The 20,352-nt window shown below is 41.0% G+C and overlaps 1 protein-coding gene across 3 annotated transcripts in view; it reads right to left on the bottom strand.

Annotated features, from left to right (window-relative positions):
• OSBPL10 (oxysterol binding protein like 10) overlaps positions 1-20,352 on the bottom strand; it is a 116,135-nt gene that overhangs the window by 50,841 nt on the left and 44,942 nt on the right. For 2 of the 3 annotated variants that reach the window (XR_013537269.1, XM_020799471.3), the window contains exons 4-6: positions 9,803-9,994; positions 5,218-5,428; positions 2,971-3,122 (exon numbers count right to left, since the gene is read on the bottom strand). Coding sequence is in view for 2 of the 3 variants with exons in the window: in XM_020799471.3 (XP_020655130.3) it covers positions 2,971-3,122; positions 5,218-5,428; positions 9,803-9,994 (555 nt within the window). In the remaining variant the exon portion in view is untranslated. The remainder of the gene's footprint in view (positions 1-2,970; positions 3,123-5,217; positions 5,429-9,802; positions 9,995-20,352) is intronic. The other variant, XM_020799472.3, reaches the window with a different exon arrangement.

Raw genomic sequence — 20,352 nt, forward strand, 5'->3', positions numbered from 1 at the left:
AAGCTTCACAAGACAGCAATTTAAGACAGCTGATTGGTTGTTCTCTATGGGTGATCTTTGCTGGACGATGAGGTATTTCCCCATTGGAACGCATTAACCAGTTTTAAATGCATTCCGATGGGGATATTTTTTTTTCCATGATGACGATTTCGCTGTACAGCAATTTTCCTGGAACAGATTATAGTCATGTGGGGCACCACTGTATATTCAATGTAAGCCAAGAATTGGTTAGAAGCTCTATATAATTTTGAAATAAACATATTTTAGTTCTTAGAAATGAGGAGGGAAAGATTCTGATTACCTTTGCTATGCGTTTTTTATAAAATGGTTTTGAAATGTGTTTATTAGAACAGAGGTTAGATAGCTCAGTAGCTTAGGCATCTGGCTGCAGAGCCAGAGGTTGGGAGTTCGATTCCCCACTGTACTTCCTGGGAGTAGACCCAACCTGTGTGGTCATGGGCAAGTTGCACAGGGATGCTTCCAGAAGAAGGGAATGGTAGACCTGAGTATTCTCTACCTAGAAAAACTCTGGAAAGCATAGCCATAAGTTGATGGTGATGATGATGATGATGATGATGATGATATCAGAACAGTGTATGGCCACTAGGTGGAGATCTATTGCAATACTACACTGTTGAGTAGCCTGTTGGTGCAGCCTATGAGGACAGAAAGAAGTTTGGGGGCAGGTATTACATGCACAAGGAAGCCTCATTAAAAAAGCAAAGCAAAGCGTGCTGCTTATATACCGCCCCATAGCACTTCAAGCACTCTCTGGGCGGTTTACAAGTTAATTATGCAGGCTACACATTGCTCCCCACACCCAGCAAGCTGGGTACTCAAAAGCAGCAAAAAGCTAAGCAACTGAATGTGGAAAGGCAAAACTACAAAAAACACTTAAGGTACTGAAAGTGGAGAATAAAATCAAGGCCTTGCACCTTGAAAAAACTTTCTGGAACAGTTGTTCCCAATCTTGGGTCCCCAAATGTTCTTGGGCCTAAAATTCCCAAAAGTCTTCAACACTAGGCCAAGATTTCTGGGAGTTTTAGTCCAAGAACAGCTGGGGACCCAGGAACCACTGTCCTGGGGAAACTGCATAACTAAAGAGATTAAAGGTGGGTGAAGGACGACTATACAAAATATATTCACGTGCTCGGCACAAGCAGACTTTACAAAGCAGAAGGCATAAAACTGCTGACTTCGAATGAAGACCAGAAGGCTCATGAACATAAAAGCCATTAATATTGTTACAATGAGGAAAGATTTTATGTTATTAAAGCAACTCCTTTCCCAGTTAGATATTGGAGCTTAGATGCTCCTGGATGAAAATGCCATTCATCACATCTGAAGGTTTTCTTTTGTCAAAATGAAAGCTAAGAGATAATCTCAATGCAGATGTAGCCTCCACAAGCAACACACAAAATTTATGTAATGACTCTCACCAAACTGGCTGCCCCAGGAGCCACTTCAAATATGCCACAGCATTTCATCCTCAATTCATAATTCAAGGTGGCCTTTTGGAAACAATTCAGTGGTGATAAAGGACCTTCTGTTCATATCCAGTATTTCCTGTTGGGACTTGCTTCAATGCACAGTGCAATGAACAATAAGGGAAATATTTGCTTCCCCTCCCCCACAATAAACACATGCACCTCGGTTCACACAAGAACTAACAACCAATAACACAATTACTCAGTATTTGCTGTAAACCACTTTGAAGAACTGAGGAAGCTATATGTATATTTAAAAAAAAACATGCCAAGTTCCAGTTTGCATCAATGGGTAAAGTTATAGTCACTTGGGAGATTCAAAAAAACATATGGCAAAAGAGTTAACCTCTCAGCTCCCAGCACTGATTCTTTAATCCAATTAGACCTCAAAGCTGCTGTTCTAAAGTTGTTTGGGTAATGAACATACTTCTACCACTTTTTCAGTAACTCAAAAATCGCCCACATCAAACATTTTTAAAAACCTTTTTTTTTAAAGGGTGCGATGGGAAGAAAAAAGGTCAGGAAATCCAATTATAGAACTCTGACATTACATCTGTTTCAACCCTGCTACTGGCTGAAGATGAAGCACTACAACACACTGCATTAGTGAGTACAAGAAACCATTAAGGCAGTTCTGTACAATAAAGCTATATAAATCAGAACAGACAAATATCAGAGAGATATTTGAGCAGATTCAGCAAAGTATATCAGCTTCCAGCTCAGATTACCAACAACGAATCTCCAACATTAAAGTTTACAGATACTCCTTTTGTGCCCTACTGAGATCACACCCAAAATATATTTACTACTTCCATTATTAAACATCACGGTAGCACAGAGAACATGCCTTTGCATGCAAACGGTCAGTCACTATGGCTGCAGGAAGGGGTGGGAACCATTCCTGTCAGAAACCTAGGACAGCTGTTGGCAGTGAATGTAGCAACAGTAGCCACAAGGATGCAGTGGACCAATCCGGTAGCTGACACACATCTTAATGTTAGTCAGAAAAACTATATTGGATGAGGTAATGTTAGACAGATGCCGAAAAGGAGCTGGAATGACTCAGTATACCTACTGAGTCACTAAAGAAGTCCAAGGATATGGACTCAGTATACCTACTGAGTACATATCTTTGAACTTCTTTAGTGAGTTTATTCTACCAACTGGAAAATGAATACTATAAATAGATTAAAATAAATAAACAAGCACATACATACATGTCAGAATCTTTCAGAAAAGAACAACTTCTCATATTTTATGAGATTAATCCAATGCTTTGTTTAGGTTCACTAATCTGTATTTAAAAGACTTAACCATGTAAATGAAAATAACTAGGGAAAAGTATCACAAACAGAAGTGTCCTTATTTAGTAAGAAGGACATATCAAAATTGATCAGTTTAAGTCATCTACAAACACATGTGTGGTGGCCAAGAACACAGAAATACTGAGAGAAAGATTTTACTACACGCAAAGCGCACTCACCTCTAAAGCTGACTGTGTTTGTTCATCTTGGGTGGTACTTGGCACTATTGGCCATGTTAGATTGGCACTAGCAGCTGTCAAAGAACTAAGGGCACCATTTTTCAGTGGCTCTGCGGAATGCGACTTTGGCCCATGCCATCCTAGAATGTTGTCTGAAATGGGGGAAAAAACTACAATTACCTACAAAGGTGCGTTTGAGCTATTCGTTTTGAGGGGAAATTCAACAATGCACATAGTCTTCATAAGAAAACGGTATAAACCATTCATATTTCAAACCCGGTTGTAGCCCTGTATGAGAGCAGGGCTATTCATGGTGTTTATAGGACCTTGGGAAGATGTGATATTGCGCCACCCCACGCAAAGACTCCAGTGCAGGGCTCTGGTAAGCTATGCCGAAAGAGCTAATCCTATACACAGAGACTGACAGGTGGCCCAGACATATTGCCCTTCTACCAAGCAGCCCTGGATAAGCAATCTTTTTACTATCCTTATTCATCTAACATTATAATACTAGACAGGAAGGCAGCTGTACAATTTTATTAAAACATAACTAAGAGAACAGAAAACTGTTTCATTCATTTTTCTCTATTTTGGCAACACCACTTCTGTCTTTTATATAGTAAATAGGTGGCAACCTACAGTTTAACCAACCATAATTTTCCAGGTTTACGCAGATACTCAACAATCCACAGCTTTATGGTCTGATATTTAGCTACCCAGACATAAACACAAAGAACATTCTACTCCAAATATTATCTTAACACCATTTTCCAAAATATCAAGGTAGGAAAACCTCCTGGCTTCTTAACATCTAGGCACCTCTGAACTTGCCAGACATATGCTGCTTCCCAGACATGTGGCAATCATAGCAACAGCCGCAGCAGCCACAGCAGCATAAGACCTGCTTCAAGTAAAACAATATAGGCATAGATAGGCAAGTTGACTTTAAGTGTATTTTTAAAGAGAACTTGAAGCAGCTTCCACTCTGCATCAGAACAGAGGGCAGGGCTGTGTGACAGCACAGAATTCTACAAACACTTTTTGTTCACACTGGATGATTATGATGAAACAGAAAGAATTCCAGAAGCTGCATTTCTTAGATTTTCCATATCCTTTACAAGTAAGTTGTTTCACAGTCTAGTTCTATCAGAACAGTTTGTCACAGGTAATTTAACTGAAGCCACTGTGGCAAATTTAAGTTGCCTTGAGGCAAATCATACTACAGACCAGATTGAACATCATGGGTTGCAGGGAATTTGTTCCTTTCAGAGAACACTACACCTCATCTATCTTTTTTTAATCTAGTTCTTCTTGTCATTGTGATAAATACTTTGTAACTCAAATCAGAACTCTGTTGTTGTTCTGTGCTGTCAAGTCCCCTCCAACCTATGGTACCCTCATCAGAACTACCACAGTGTTATTTTAGCAATGCTTCATTTGGTGCCCAGATGGATCCCAGTGGAAATTCTGAAGAAATTCTGGAATTGTGTGCCTCAAATAAAGGATGCTCACTTTGTACAATAAATTGTTACATCTTCAAGCCTTGAAATGCCCCTGTATGTCTTCTAAAAATCCAGTATGCAAAAGGCTGTTCCTGTTCTGTTTTTCATGGGAACTGTAGTTTCAATTAGCTGGCTGGCTCAGTGTTTTAGGTATGGGCTGGGAATTCGATTCCACTCTGTGCCTCCTAAGAGAAAAGTCATCCTGTATAGTTATGGGCAAGCTGCACAGTCCTACAACAACCCCAGAAGAAGGGAATGGTAAACCACTTCCTTGTATTCTTTACCTGGAAAGGTTCACCATAACAGTGCAGAAATAAAACAAGATAGCTCAGTTGATCCTCTTGTGCACTCTTACATCTGGTAACAGATTAAGTTTAACCAAATGACCCTATCATATAATATTCATTATACCTATTTAAGTAATTACAACAGTACCAAGAATATTGATGTAATTATATGCTTCCACAGAGCACTAGCAAGCTATGACTTTGTTGAGCAATTTTTTGCCTCCACTGCAAGTCTGATTATCAGACCTGTAGAACACCATACAAAATAATTCCAGTTTTAAAATCAAAATTCATTACTAGATTAGTTCGTTGCCCACTGTGAAAATATTTCACAGATTTTGCTCCATTATTTACATTTTGGTTAAAAGTCTCATGAAGGTTATGTCTTGACTTCAGGAAAAGAGAAGGTGGTGATATCACTGGAAACTCCTAAGAAGAGTCAAGTCAGCATTGCTCACCTGAAGGCAGTGTCCTATTACTGTGTGGGCTCACTTGGCTTATACTCTGTTGTAGTAAATGCAGGCATTCTCCAAGGCAGCTGAGGGCGGCAGCAGAGGTAGCTTTTAAAAGCAGCAAGTCTTGATTCAAGGCTGAAAGGGGACCAGACCCTGGGAGGGATTCAATGGCTTGTACAAGATTCTTCTGCTGTCCCTCCACCTGGCACATGATCTGCAAGTATATATTTTTACAAGCACACACATTTAATTACAGAGCTAATTTCTCTAAGTCAGCTCTTCTCATTGGGTCCTCCATTCTGAGGTTCATTGCAATGGGAACAAGCCTTTACAGCAATCATAATTTTAAATGCCAATATTCATTTTCATAAATAAATATTGCACAGCAAGAATAGAGAACATTTGACTGCCTAGATGTCCCTGGACTTACAGCTCTCAGAATTTCTTACCATGAAATAGTAAGCACTGGCTAAAGCTGATGAATTAGAATTCAACCCTTGGAGAGCCACAATTTCCCTACCGCATTGCAACTTATCTTAGCCCCTAAAAAACCCTAAGTACTGGGTGGGTCAAACTGCTATTATAACCTGGAATTGCGTAAGTGTCATGAACATACACATTAAATATTATTCAAATATTTCACCAGGGACTATCATGCATACATGCTTCATCCATCTAATTACTATGCCCATATTAATCCATTAATACTAAAATTATCATAAAGTCAGTATCACTTCTATAAAATTATACGTGTATTTCAGAGAAAATATGAAAGCCACATAAATCATTGGACCATTATCCTATCAGAAGCTCTGCACATTACATTATTGCCCCAGCTTACTATCTTGTCATTTCATATTTTCAAGTACCTGCTTAAAAGAATAGTCTCTTCAAACACACTATTCAAACATGTGCCAACAGTGTCATTTATGTTCATCAGATGATGTGTCATATCCTAATGTTCATCCTGTTATGCCTTGACACAGATGGCACAACCGTTCTTGCCCTCCACTATGGCTGCTTTGCTCCATATGACACGAAGACCTGACTGCACTATGCCCTGTACTCTTAAGTACAAGACACTTTGAATAACCTCTGTTTTTCTTTTTTTATTTGCTTAGCTTTCGTTGCTGCTGCTGCTGCTGCTGGGTTATGATATAGAACTTTAGACTCAGAAGCTTTGAGGGAGGCAAGGCTAGCTGCACCCTGTGAGTTTCAAAGTTTCATCTTTAGTTGCGGCCTATGCGAATATTTTCCACAATCACAGATTATTTTTGCTGGACTAAAGAAACAGCAACTAAGAGGGCAAAACATATGTAAATAGGACCATGCAGTAGGCATTCCATAGTACAGAATGTACCACCCTGAATCCATAATATAGCATGGCACTCTAAGCTTGTCTCAAAAGGTCTATTTATGAGTAACGACTGCTCAGCCTCTTGCACCAAGTCTCCAAGTTTGTTTACACTCATTTTTAGAAGCATTCTGCAAGAATACCCAAATCCATTAGCAAGACATTTTTGAACTCTCTTCCCGCTTCAGAACAGAGATTGCAATATTTATGCTAAGAGTTTTATGATGGAACAAATTAGTCATTCCAGTTCTGTTTCATATTTGTTTCCAGGTTCGAGGATTCAGATGAGTGGTTTTATTCAAACACTTATGGCTGAAATCCTTTTGGCACAAATTTAGGCCCCAAAAGCCAGAATATTTCATCATCTGGCAACTGATATCTTTAATTAAATTAAAAACATTCTACTCCCTCCCACTTTCAACTTCCAAGCCCCCCTTAAGATCCCTTTTGCCCTCGGGAAACCTTTGGAAGCCCTGGCACAGCAGGGAGTAGCCTTTAATACTGGGGAAAAAAATCATCTCCAGATTGCTTACAGTGAGCTAGTAGTGCTTTCCCAATATTATAGGCTCCCCTTGCAACCCGGGGTTCCCAAAGATATTGCAAGGAAAAGAGATAAGGAAGTTTTAAATTTAATTAAATTAAAGATATCCATTGGTGGATGGTGACACCACCTGACTTATTTATTTATTTTATTTATTCATTCGATTTATACCCCGCCCCCCCAGACAGCATCTACTCAGTGCAACTTTACACCAACAGAATTTCAGCCACAGTTTGAAATGTATACAACAGCTGTACATTTTTCTGCCATGGACAAACATTTGGCAGAGCAATTTATTCCTTTCATTCAAACATTTCCCCCTAATTTTTAGGTTTACATTGTTAGGATTATGAACCTAACAAAGATCTTTTAATGCAAAATTTGAAGAATCTATGCATGAGTCTGTTGAACAGAAGCAAAAGTTGGGGAAAAGCCAAAGCTAAACAACTCAGCACTGCAAGTCATCAGAAATTACCGTTTCCCTGAAAATAAGACCTGACCTGAAAATAAGCACTAGTATGATTTTTCAAGATACTCGTAATATAAGCCCTATCCCAAAAATAAGCCAATGTGCAGCACTGTGCAGCAACCAGAAGATGACATGACTGTAAAAGAATACATCCCCTGAAAATAAGCCCTAATGCATTTTTGGAGCAAAAATTAACATAAGACCCTCTCTAATTTTGGGGGAAACACGGTACTTATTCAAAGATTTTTCAATTATGCTAAGCCTCAGTTATTTAGTATTTTTGGTGTTAAACCACTAATCCTTCAGTAATAAGCAAAGCATGTTGAATGAGAACATGAAAATCTAAAATCTAGATGAAGTGTACATAACAACCATTATTGCTGATACACAGCAAATGCTAATTGTCCTTTTTACAACATGAATGTAAAACAGTTTTTTCTAATGCACAATGACTTCCATATGTTTTAGACTATCCTGTTTCCCTGAAAACAAGACCTAACCTGAAAATAAGCCCTAGTATGATTTTTCAGGATGCTCGTAATATAAACCCTACCCCAAAAATAAGCCCTAGTTAAGTGAAAACCTGTCCTCTATCATCGTGCAGCAACCAGAAGAAGATGACATGACTGTATTTGAATAAATGTAGATTGTTGTACATTAAAAAAATAAAACATCCCCTGAAAATGAGTCCTAATACTATTTTGGAGCAAAAATTAATATGAGACTCTGTCTTATTTGGGGGGGAAATACGGTACAAAACTCAGCATTCCTGACATATGGAACTGCTACATGGGACTTGGAGAAGTCCAGAAGTTTTCACACTGGGGAAAGCTGGCATAAGATACTCAAAGGCAGTAATAATATCATTTTTCTGTGGACTTAAGGTGCAAGAAATGCTATGCAATAACCCAATTGCCTAGTAAAAACATATTTGGGTATAAAGCTGATTCTGGCATATGCGAATCAGACACCATTCCATGAATTAAAATTCAGATATGCATGTGAGAATGTTAACAGCAAACCACCTAACATAACTGGATATATTTTATTCAAAGGAATTAAACATGTCAGAGGAGACCCCATAGCAACAATAGTAAAAGTGGTTACGTAAGTGATCATAACCCTACACAACATGTGTATGTTTCAACACCAAGACTGAAATCTTTACTTCACAGGTCTCAATGGGTCAAGACAACACTGTAATAGAAATCTGAAGTACCAAATCCCAGTTACATGTACGACTTTTTAAAACCTTTTGCTTGACTTCAAATGGGATGAAAACTCCTCTTCTTCAAATTGAATTGGGATGTGGTTAAGGCTGTACAATCCCCTTCTCCTCCCTCCATGCACACTCACAGTGCTGCCCTAACTGCTCATACTCATCAGTTTTGACTGCAACACAAACCATCACGATGGACTTAGAAGCAAGGCACACAGAGAACAATACCAATCTCTAGTACCATCCCATTAAATAATTCCTTCATCTTCTAGAGGTCCTCCAGGTTGAAGCAGGATGCTGGCACCCTCCTTCATCTCCTTTTTACCCCTTGCCTATTCATTTTTGAATCTGTTAAAATATCTACCTTCTGGCTGCTAAGGACTGAACTTGATCATAGCAAATACATTATGGAAGGGCTTTTTGCCCACAAACTTTGACCAACCAAAATAACTTGAACTCCAATTGATCAAGTTTATAAATATTCTCTGACCAGCTTTCTCCCTAACACAGTATTTTCATTGCCCTTCAGTTCAAGCAGGAGACATTTCCACCCCTTTCATGGTTAGTGACCACCTAAAATATATTACTGGAGTCATGGCAAGCATTTTACCACAAAGAGCAGCTTTCAAATGAAGCCTGAAAGAGTAATCCCACATACAGTACTTAGTTCTGCATGGCTTTTATTTCAAGAAGCTGAGTGAAAAGATAAGGCTGTTCTACTTATATTAAGGAGTAAAATAATTAATAATTAAAGTCCTTTAAGACAAAATTCAGCTAACATCCTTTAGAGGAACAACTAATTCGTTTTCAGGAGATCAGCTATCAATTTATACCATTGACATATAAACTTTAGATAAATGTGTCATTCTAAGGTAAAATTACTCAATCTCTTATACTAGAAGAATTTATTCATGTACTATTTCTATATTCTTAACAACTGGATAAAACCAACAATAACAGCTATATCATGTGTGTACCAGTAGGAAAACTTCAGACATCTCCTACCTCTCTGACTTCATGAAGCTGGCCAGGATACTGGTTCTTGGATTTTCGGGCTGCTGCAGGTGATTTATGATGTGTAATAGTGACAACTGGTGGCCCACTCTGATTTAGGGTTTTCTGAGAACTGGGAGAGTTGGAATTGGCTGCTCCAAGAGGCAACAAAGACAAGCCTTTCATTCGTGAGGTCGGAGTGCTCTAGATTAAAGATTAAAGATGACAGTGTCAAAACCTTTCTCAGATAATGAAGCGAAGTCTGTTTAAGTGAAATAGAGAAAGCATTATTATCTATACAAAAAGTTCACCTTAGTTTGTTCCTGTTCCTCCCCATTCCAATGCAGTAATTTTAACTGACACTAAACAACTGTTTGCTTACACCAAACAACACAGTGCCTTCTGAAGATTAGACTAGGCAGCTCCCACCATAGTTCATGGAGACTCTTTTCTATACCTCCACCTACACTTGGACCTACAGAGCCACAGTTAAGTACAGGTACATGGAAATGTGGAAGTTGATTCACTGTTGCTTCCAATTGTCCTGGTCATCAACTTCCACTTACACAGGTTGTTTTCTCCCCTTGATCCCTCTCTCCTCTAAAGACCTGAGTCCTCCATAGCTTTTTACCTGTATTCCATTTGCTTTGTGGCCTCTGATATCACACAACTACAGCATTTACCTAGAAGACTGTGTGTATCTGTTAATTCAACCCATTCTCTTACACTGCTAGTAAATGTAACAGAAATGTTCAACATTTATGTACCGATTTTAAATATTCAGAGTATTTCAGTTGGCACGACCTGTCTCTCTAATGGCTGGTGAGGTCAGCTGGTGGAAGTGAACAAAAGCGTAGCCAAACCAAGAACTGAATTATAAGCGGTTGCAGCATTCTTGTGCAGGCTCTAAGATTTGTGAATACACACATGCACAGATAGGAGAAAAAAATAAGGAGTATTGGTCCCTCAAAAAACAACCCAATGAGGACTGTGCCTGCTCAGCATCAGTAAAATATGTTTGCTGGGGCTGGTGCTGTTGCAAATTAGGGAATGAGGAAATTGAATATTCTATAATGAATACAATGAATGGCTGGAGAACTAAACAGGAGCCTTGAATGCTGCAATGTTTTGTTGAAGATCCAGAGTGAATATTGATCAGTGAAGGTGGAGTCACATGCACACACAGGGGTGGAGTCACAAAAGAAAGAGGCAGAGACCCGCCCAGCAGGGCTGAAAATTAGAGGGTACATTGTCTAGAGACAAATGTTGGGAGGTCAGTTCCCCACTTGGCCTCCCAGAAAAGACAGCCTATGTGACCCTGGGCAAGCTGGATGTTCCCAGGATGGCCCCACAAGAACCACTTCTAGGTATTCTCTTCATAGAAAACCCTGAAAAGCATTGTCATACGTCAGAATTGACTTGTTGGCACATGTTGTTGTTATTAAATGGATTAGTATTGTTAGCTCTGTAGATAGGGTCCAACAGAATATAGGAATGTGAAACAACCGACCTGATCAACCTTAGCTTCCATCTCTGACTGAAGTAATTCCATGAACTTTATTTTATCCTCTCAACATGGTACAATATTAGAAATTATTGGAAGCCCTATTAAAATCTTAAAGATTGTGCTTAAATGCTTTCCTGAGAAATGCCTGTTCCTTTAGAGTGGCAACCCTAGCTGTTGTCTCTTTGTAACTTTGTGTAGACAAAATCAAGCCTCACCTGTCTCCCTGAAAGTGTACACTTTCAAACACTGGAGATGTTAAAGAACAGAGAATTATTGGAGGTGCAAACAATATGGGCTAAGATATTGTGTAAAACATGCATTGGAAAAATATATATTAAGATAATGACAAGCAAGGCTGCACTTTACGGGGGGGGGGAATCAAATGATAAACCAACTCTTTGAGTAATGACTTAAAGCATGATTTAAATCTAATACAGTGGTGCCTCGCTTAACGAGCGCCTCGCTGAGTGATGAAATCGCTTAACGAGGCGCTCTGGGCCATCGCTGGAGCATTCGCTCAGCGATGGCCCCTATGGCGATTTTTCGCTTTGCGATATTCGCTAAGCGATTCGCTTAGTGAATATCACATAACAAAGCCGGGGAGAACAGCTGATCGGCGGTTCCAAAATGGCCGCCGGAAGGTCCGCGCCGCATTTTCACGCCCTGCCCTCGCTTACCGAGGGCGCGAAAATGGCGGCGCTATGGACAAGCCTCGCACAGCGGTGAGTTTTCAAGCCATAGGAACGCATTGAACGAAGTTCAATGCGTTTCTATGGCTTTTTTATTCCCGCACAGCGATGTTTCGCTATAGCGAAGGTTAATCCGGAACAGATTAACCTCGCTATGCAAGGCACCACTGTATAACTCAAATTCACCTAATGCAAATACAGTGTATCTCTCTGTAATCCTTATCATAACCTTATAATGAGATAGGTTAGGATTAGAGATGGGGTTATACGAATATTCCCTCACAGGTGACGATAACGAGGATCCAGCCCTATGGGGCCAGATGGTCCACTCACTGATCTGCCACTGCTGCGGGCGCCGTGATTCTTCCAATGGCTTTGCAGATTGTGATCAGTTAGCCACTCCTGGCAGGAGGCAGGAGGACAAGCCTCGCTGCAAGGTTGAAGAGTGGCTCGCAGATCGCAATCTGCAGAGCCATTGATAGAATTGCACCATCCATGTCCACGGCAGATCGGTGAGTGGACCGTCTGGCCCCATGGGGCTGGACCCTCGTTATCGCCACCTGTGCGGGGATATTCGTATACGAATACCCCCATCTCAAGCTATGATTATCATCTCCATGAGGCAGACAGGGGCAAAACTAAAAATATCTAATAGGTTAATAGAAGTGAGATTCAAAATAAGAACTTTACTGTTAAGAGCTTTATCTCTTACTTATAAAAATTTATACCCCATCTTTTCAGGGAAAAATTACAATACTAAATCAAAACTACAATAAAAGCATTTAAGAAACAGGCACACACTATATTATAAAAACAGCAGAACCAAAGTCTAAAAAGACCACTGTACGAACTTTCCAGCAGTTTCGATTAAAAGGCTTGGGGAAATAAAAGTAGTTTCACCTGTTGCCAAAAGAATATCTCCTTGGAGAAAGGATTCCATAAACATGTGCCAATACTGAGAAGGCTTCTTCTATAGTATCTGCCCACCGTCAAAATCAGGAACACTAGACAAAAAAGACCTCTGAAAAAGGTCTTACTAAGTCGGGGTCAGGGAACTTTTTTATCTTCCCCCCCCAAAAAAAAAAAATTATATATGCCAACATTACCCCCTTGCTTTGAAAAGAAGGAAATCATACATTATTTGAATTCAAAATCTTATTGAATCTTTTCAAAATTACTTTGATAGCTTCAACCAGCTGGGTACTGAAGAGAGAAAGCCGAGGCAGCCACTCTCACTCTTGATGCTGTGGTTGAAGCTAATTCATGAGGTGGCTTTACTGGACTGTTGAGGGCAGACATGTGAGATGAGGAGGGAGAGAGAGGGATGGGAAACACAGCAATTGTCTGGGGAAATGGCGGGAGAATTCCACCTACTTTAGCTCGCTTTCTCTCTTTTGCAAGAAACAAGGACTGAAGCCCATTGAAGCCTCCTTTCTCCTCTCATCCCAGACTCCCGAATGACTTCCTCAGGGGCCTTGGGGTGGCAAAAAAAAAAAAAGGGCTGGGAAAGCAGAGTGGCAGGGGACATGGCTCGCCTTCCTCGGTGACCCTGGGGTGTTTTGAGGACTTCATGCGTAAACAGCCAGGGCTTCCCTTCCCCATCCACCTCCTCCACCTTTTTACATCTTCTCAGCCATTCCGGCTTTTCCCTGACTACCACCTCACCTCCAGGCTTGCAAAGGAGGAGGAAGAGGCAGGAAAACTGGGCTGGCCCCCTACACCTGCTGCTGCTTCCCCTTTCCAAATTCTTCTTGGGGCTGCCATTTAGGGATTTGGGTAGGCTGGGCATGTAGAGCTGCGTGGCGTGCACCCTCGCCATCCCCAACCCCACCTCCCCACCAGCCCGTGCGCTTTAAGGTGAGGGCGAAGGGGAAGCGCAGCCTGACTGAGACATGGCCTGCAGCGACGAGCATGGGAGGAGCTGGGGGGAGTGGACTTTGGGTGCCAACGGCTGGCTCGCTCTTTGGCTGCTGTTGCTTGATGTGGCGCAACGAGGGACAGCTATGAGGAGTCACCTCTAGCTGAAACCTTCCCCTGTGGGTGTTTGTCCCTCGTTAGGACCTGCTCTGAAGAGAAAATGGAGAGGAGGTATGGCAGGAGTAGTAGTGCGCTGTGGAGACCGAGGAAGCCCGGCTGTGGTACCTCCCCTCCTTGCCAAGTTGCACACTCGCCCGCTCTCTTCGCCTCTTGTTTTGGCAGAGCTCACCCGCAGCAGCGGTACAGCACGTGGACTGGCTCCCTGGCTTCCTCCAGTGCTTCCGGGACCCGCCTCTATCAGCAAGGCAAGTGCATATACACAAGGACCTGACGTTGCACTGCACATACACATTGTGGGAAATAAAATGCCTGGGGGTAATGAGGACGGTCGCACTGCCGCCACCATCGTGATAACCCCCAGGATTTTCATTTTTACCCCAAATGGGGTAATTTACCCCTGTTCCCCGACCACTGTACTACATAGATGGCACATTATGAAGGGCTTGAAGGTCAAAGAGCGGACCCGCCTGGAAGTGAAAGGAAAGTCCGATGCTGCAAAGAAAAATACTGCATAGGAACCTGGAATGTAAGATCTATGAACCTTGGTAAGTTGGACGTGGTCAAACAGGAGATGGCAAGAATAAACATTGACATCCTGGGCATCAGTGAACTCAAATGGACAGGAATGGGCAAATTCAATTCAGACGATTATCATATCCACTATTGTGGGCAAGAATCCCGTAGAAGAAATGGAGTAGCCCTCATAGTCAACAAAAGAGTGGGAAAAGCTGTACTGGGATAAAATCTCAAAAATGATAGAATGATTTCAATACAAATCCAAGGCAGACCTTTCAACATCACAGTAATCCATGTTTATGCACCAACCACCAATGCTGAAGAAGCTGAAATTGACCAATTCTATGAAGACTTACAATACCTTCTAAAACTGACACCAAAGAAAGATGTTCTTCTCATTAGAGGGGATTGGAAGGCTAAAGCAGGGAGTCAAGAGATAAAAGGAACAACAGGTAAGTTTGGTCTTGGAGTTCAAAACGAAGCAGAGCAAAGGCTAATAGAGTTTTGTCAAGAGAACAAGCTGGTCATCACAAACACTCTTTTCCAACAACACAAGAGGCGACTCTACACATGGAAATCACCAGATGAGCAATACCGAAATCAGATTGATTACATTCTCTGCAGCCAAAGATGGAGAAGTTCTATACAGTCAGCAAAAACAAGACCTGGAGCTGATTGTGGCTCTCATCATCAGCTTCTTATAGTAAAACTCATACTTAAACTAAAGAAAATAGGAAAAACCACTGGGCTAGTCAGGTATAATCTAAACCAAATCCCTTATGAATACACAGTGGAAGTGAAGAACAGATTTAAGGAACTAGATTTGGTGGACAGAGTGCCTGAAGAACTATGGATGGAGGCTCGAAACATTGCACAGGAGGCACCAACAAAACCATCCCAAAGAAAAGGAAAGGCAAGAAAGCAAAGTGGCTGTCCAACGAGGCCTTACAAATAGCAGAGAAAAGAAGGGAAACAAAATACAAGGGAGATAGAGAAAGTTACAGAAAATTGAATGCTGACTTCCAAAGAATAGCAAGGAGAGACAAGAGGGCCTTCTTAAATGAACAGTACAAAGAAATAGAGGAAAATAATAGAAAGGGAAAAACCAGAGATCTGTTCAAGAAAATTGGATATTAAAGGAACATTTTGTGCAAAGATGGACATGGTAAAGGACAAAAATGGCAGGGACCTCACAGAAGCAGTAGACATCAACAAGAGGTGGCAAGAATACACAGAGGAATAATACCAGAAAGATCTGGATGTCCTGGAAAACCCAGATACTGTGGTTGCTGACCTTGAGCCAGACATCCTGAAGAGTGAAGTCAAGTGGGCCTTAGAAAGCCTGGCTAACAACAAGGCCAGTGGAGGTGATGGCATTCCAGTTGAACTATTTAAAATCTTAAATGATGACGCTTTTAAGGTGCTACACTCAATATGCCAGCTAATTTAGAAAACTGACCAGTGGCCAGATGATGGGAAAAGATCGGTCTACATCCAAATCCCAAAGAAGGGCAGTGCCAAAGAATGCTCCTACTACCGTACAATTGCACTCATTTCACACGCTAGCAAGGTTATGCTCAAAATCCTACAAGGTAGGCTTCAGCAGTATGTGGACCAAGAACTCCCAAAAGTACAAGCTGGATTTTGAAGGGGCGGAGGAACTAGAGACCAAATTGCTAAGATGATATGCATTATGGAGAAAGAAAGAGTTTCAGAAAAACATCTACTTCTGCTTCATTGACTACGAAAAAAACTTTGACTGTGTGGACCACAACAAACCATGGCAAGGTCTTAAAGAAATGGGAGTGCCTGACCACCTTATCTATCTCCTGAGAAACCTATACGTGGGACAGGAAGCAAGAGTTAGAACTGGATATGGAACTACTGATTGGTTCAAAATTGGGAAAGTACGACAAGGCTGTATATTTTCCCCCTGCTTATTTAACTTATATGCAGAATACATCATGCGAAATGCAGGGCTGAATGAATCCCAAGATGGAATTAAGAATGCTGGAAGAAATATCAACAACCTCCAATATGCAGTTGATACCGCTCTGATGGCCGAAAGTGAGGAGGAATTAAAGAACCTCGTAATGAGGGTGAAAGAGGAGAGTGCAAAAAATGGTCTGAAGCTCAATATCAAAAAATACTAAGACCATTGCCACTGGTCCCACCACCTCCTGGAAAATAGAAGGAGAAGATATGGAGGCACTGACAGATATTATTTTCTTGGGCTCCATGATCACTGCAGATGGTGACAGCAGCCACGAAATTAAAAGATGCCTGCTTCTTGGGAGGAAAGCGGTGACAATCCTAGACAGCATCCTAAAAAGCAGAGACGTCACCGTGCCGTCAAAGGTCCGCATAGTCAACACTATGGTTTTTCCTGTAGTGATGTATGGAAGTGAGAGCTGGACTATCAAGAAGGCTGACTGCCGAAGAATTGATGCTTTTGAATTGTGGTGCTGGAGGAGACTCTTGAGAGTCCCCGGGACTGCAAAGAGAACAAACCTATCCATTTTGAAATAAATCAACCCTGAGTGCTCACTGGAAGGACAGATCCTGAAGCTGAGGCTCCAATACTTTGGCCATCTCATGAGAAGAGAAGACTCTCTGGAAAAGACCCTGATGCTGGGAAAGTGTGAAGGCAAGAGGAGAAGGGGACGACAGAGGACGAGACGGTTGGACAGAATTTGACCCAACTCCGAGAGACAGTGGAAGACAGGAGGGCCTGGCGTGCTCTGGTCCATGGGGTCATGAAGAGACGGACATGACTTAAGGACTAAACAACAAAAATCCAGAATTTAGGAGAACACACCCAAGGCTCACTATGCATAGCTAGTGGGTGGTGCTGTATCAAGAAGCACTGCCAGATTTCCTATCAACATTTTCAGAGTAAGTGGAAATCTGTCCAGAACAGGGTAATCACCCCGTAACAGATACGCCACCAGCCAACAGTACTTTTCTGAATTCAGTTTTATGTTACTGGCTCTCACCCTGTAATTAACATACCCACGTATCCATTCATCATTTTCACAGCCTCATCTTAATTAGAAGAGATGACACATCAATTCAGTGTGCTAAATAACCTCACACATTTCACGGGGCGGGGGGTCACAAGAAGCTAAGCAGGAAGAACAGGAAGAGCCAAATGTGACAGAAGGACATCTGCCTACCAGGAGCAGTTGTCTATAGTCAATGACTCCCAAAAATGACCGCCAAAGATTGACCAATCCCTTAACAACTGATTTTCAATATCTAGGCTTCAAGAAGGCAATTGGGAATAATTTCCTAGATTAAAGCAATTTTAGAGCAAGAACCTGTCTGTAGGGCAGGGGTAGGTAATATGCAGCCTACAGACTATATGTAATCTCTAGTGCAGGGATGGCAAAGCTTTGGCTCTTTAAATGTTTTCAACTCCAGCTCTCACAGTCCTTCACCATTGGCTATACAGGCTGGGGATTCAGGAGTTTTAATCCAAAACATCTGGAGTGCCAAAGGTTCACCTTCCCTACCTTAGGGGGTTCAAATGTTCCTGGGGCCCAAGCACTCAAATATGCACCACACAAAATTACAGAAGTTTTTGGAATAAAGGCTCAAAATGTACCCTTGTGAACTTCAGGGAAGACAATTTTGCCATGTTCTGTGGCTTCAGCACTTATAGGCTCTCTGACATTCATTTTTTTTCAAAAAAAAAAATCCCCAAAAAACTTGGGAGCAGAAATTAGCTTATTCAGTAAAAAGCCCATGGAGGGGAGGTTGAAGGAATGGGTTGTGGGCTTCCAGGTCCAGGGATGAGCATGTAGCCCCTGCATCTCTGGAAGTGACCTCTCTGGTAGAGGTTATCTCTCTTTGTTTATTTATTAGTTTTTCTTCAATTTCACAGGAAGTCCAAAGCAATAGCCACTAAACACCCTGAACAAATCCAATTTCCTTTGATCTCAAAAGCTAAGCAGCATCAGATCTATGTAGAAGAAAGCCCCTTATATTACAAGACAAGTGGCCAAATTCTGTGCTGTAGCAATGGTTATTCGTAAGCAGATGTTTGAGTAGGTGATTTTAGATGGACAATATAATGTTTTAATATAACACTGCCTGAGGTTTTACCTATATTAAGGATATATTATGTTATTAATTGGAAAGAAGGGGTTGTTTTATCATGTTTTAATGGAATTTTATTACCTTGCCCGACTTTACTTAACAATAATATGTATCTATTTTATATTGATTTGGTTTTACTGGTCTTTGACCGTAATAAAGTATACTATCCTACTATGTAGAAGAAAGACCTTCAGAAAATACCAGGCATTGCAGAGTAAAATAGGACAGAATCCTGCTTGAGACCAATATGGAGTGTTGCTGCCAAGCAAGGAGCTCATAATATTGAGCTAAATGAAATCATGTTCAGGTCCCAATTAAGGAAGTTCTGGTGTTATGCCTACCATCCAAGCCAAGTCATCATCTTCTACCAATCCTGCAGGCAGACTCATCATCATACCAATGCCTCTGAAAGCAGGTTTTGGATATGAAAGCACATATTCCTGAGAAGAAGACCCAATCACAAAGACTCCAGGATGGACATGGAAATATTTGGAAACACACAATAATATATGTGAAGCACTAATTTCTAGGCACTGTACAAAACATACGAAATGACAAGTCCTGGACAAATAGTGTGCTATCTAAATTTAGACAAAAAATAAAACTAAAAGAGAGGAGGAAGAGGAAGCTAAGGGCTAAGGGAAAAGGCAACAGAAATCAATTATTGCTTTTAAATGGACAAGGATCAAACAAAACTAACAGCTGATAAGAGATAAAAAGAAAAGCAGAAGAAAAACAGGGTGCTGCAAGCATCAAAGCTAAAATACTGCAGTCAGATGAAAGGCAGGTAGGTAATAGTGATGCATATACATGAAGGAGAGCATGGTATACTTCACATGAATATGAAAAGGAAATGATAATCAGTGCATAGAAATTATAACGAGAGGGGAAGTATCATATTTGCAGGCAATAAAAATAAGGTGGGTAGCAGAACACAAAACAGGCACACAAAAGGCTTAAGGTGAGAATAGGGAAAATAATAAAAATGGCAGAGCAATAAACCTCTTGTGTAAAATCACAAAACACACAGAAAGAAAAATATACCCTTAGCCATATTAGATATTTATTTATTTCACAAGGAAAATCAGTATGCTGCAGTGTTACAGTGTTGGACTGGGCCTTGAGAGATCTATTTTCAAGTCCTCACTGAGCCATAAATAAAGGCTGACCTACCTCACAGGGCTATTGTGAAAACTAAGCAGGAAGGTGGAGAGCTATGTATGCTTCCTTGTACTTGTTGGAGGATAGGATAGAAATGTAATTCATAAATAAAGAGAATGCACCTCAGTGGTTCCACTGAAGAGGTGCCTCCTTCCAAAAAACGCATCCCCTCAACTGCCTCATAAAAACATTGGTTATCTTATTGAGGGCACTGAAAAGGAAAAACAATAATTCCAGATTGGTGGGCTCCCTTGATGGAAAAAAAGGAGACTGAGAAAATACTGCCAAGATTAAGGGAAAGGAAATTGCATAGACATGGGATTGAGGATTACATCCAACAGAAGGCATGGAGTGACACCACATGAAATAATATTTTGAAGGCCTATGAGAGTATCTCCAAGGAACCTAAACGTGCAGAATTGTCAACTGCCACAAAATTGCTTTGTCTGGGGAGGGGACAATCCACGATGAGTCAATTATCATCCGGCTCACAATGATTCTAGCGGAAGGAGCTCCTTCTTTCTCAACCCAAATGCCACAGAATTGCTCAA

This window comes from Pogona vitticeps, chromosome 6 (assembly GCF_051106095.1).
Source record: "Pogona vitticeps strain Pit_001003342236 chromosome 6, PviZW2.1, whole genome shotgun sequence".
NCBI lineage: Eukaryota > Metazoa > Chordata > Lepidosauria > Squamata > Agamidae > Pogona > Pogona vitticeps.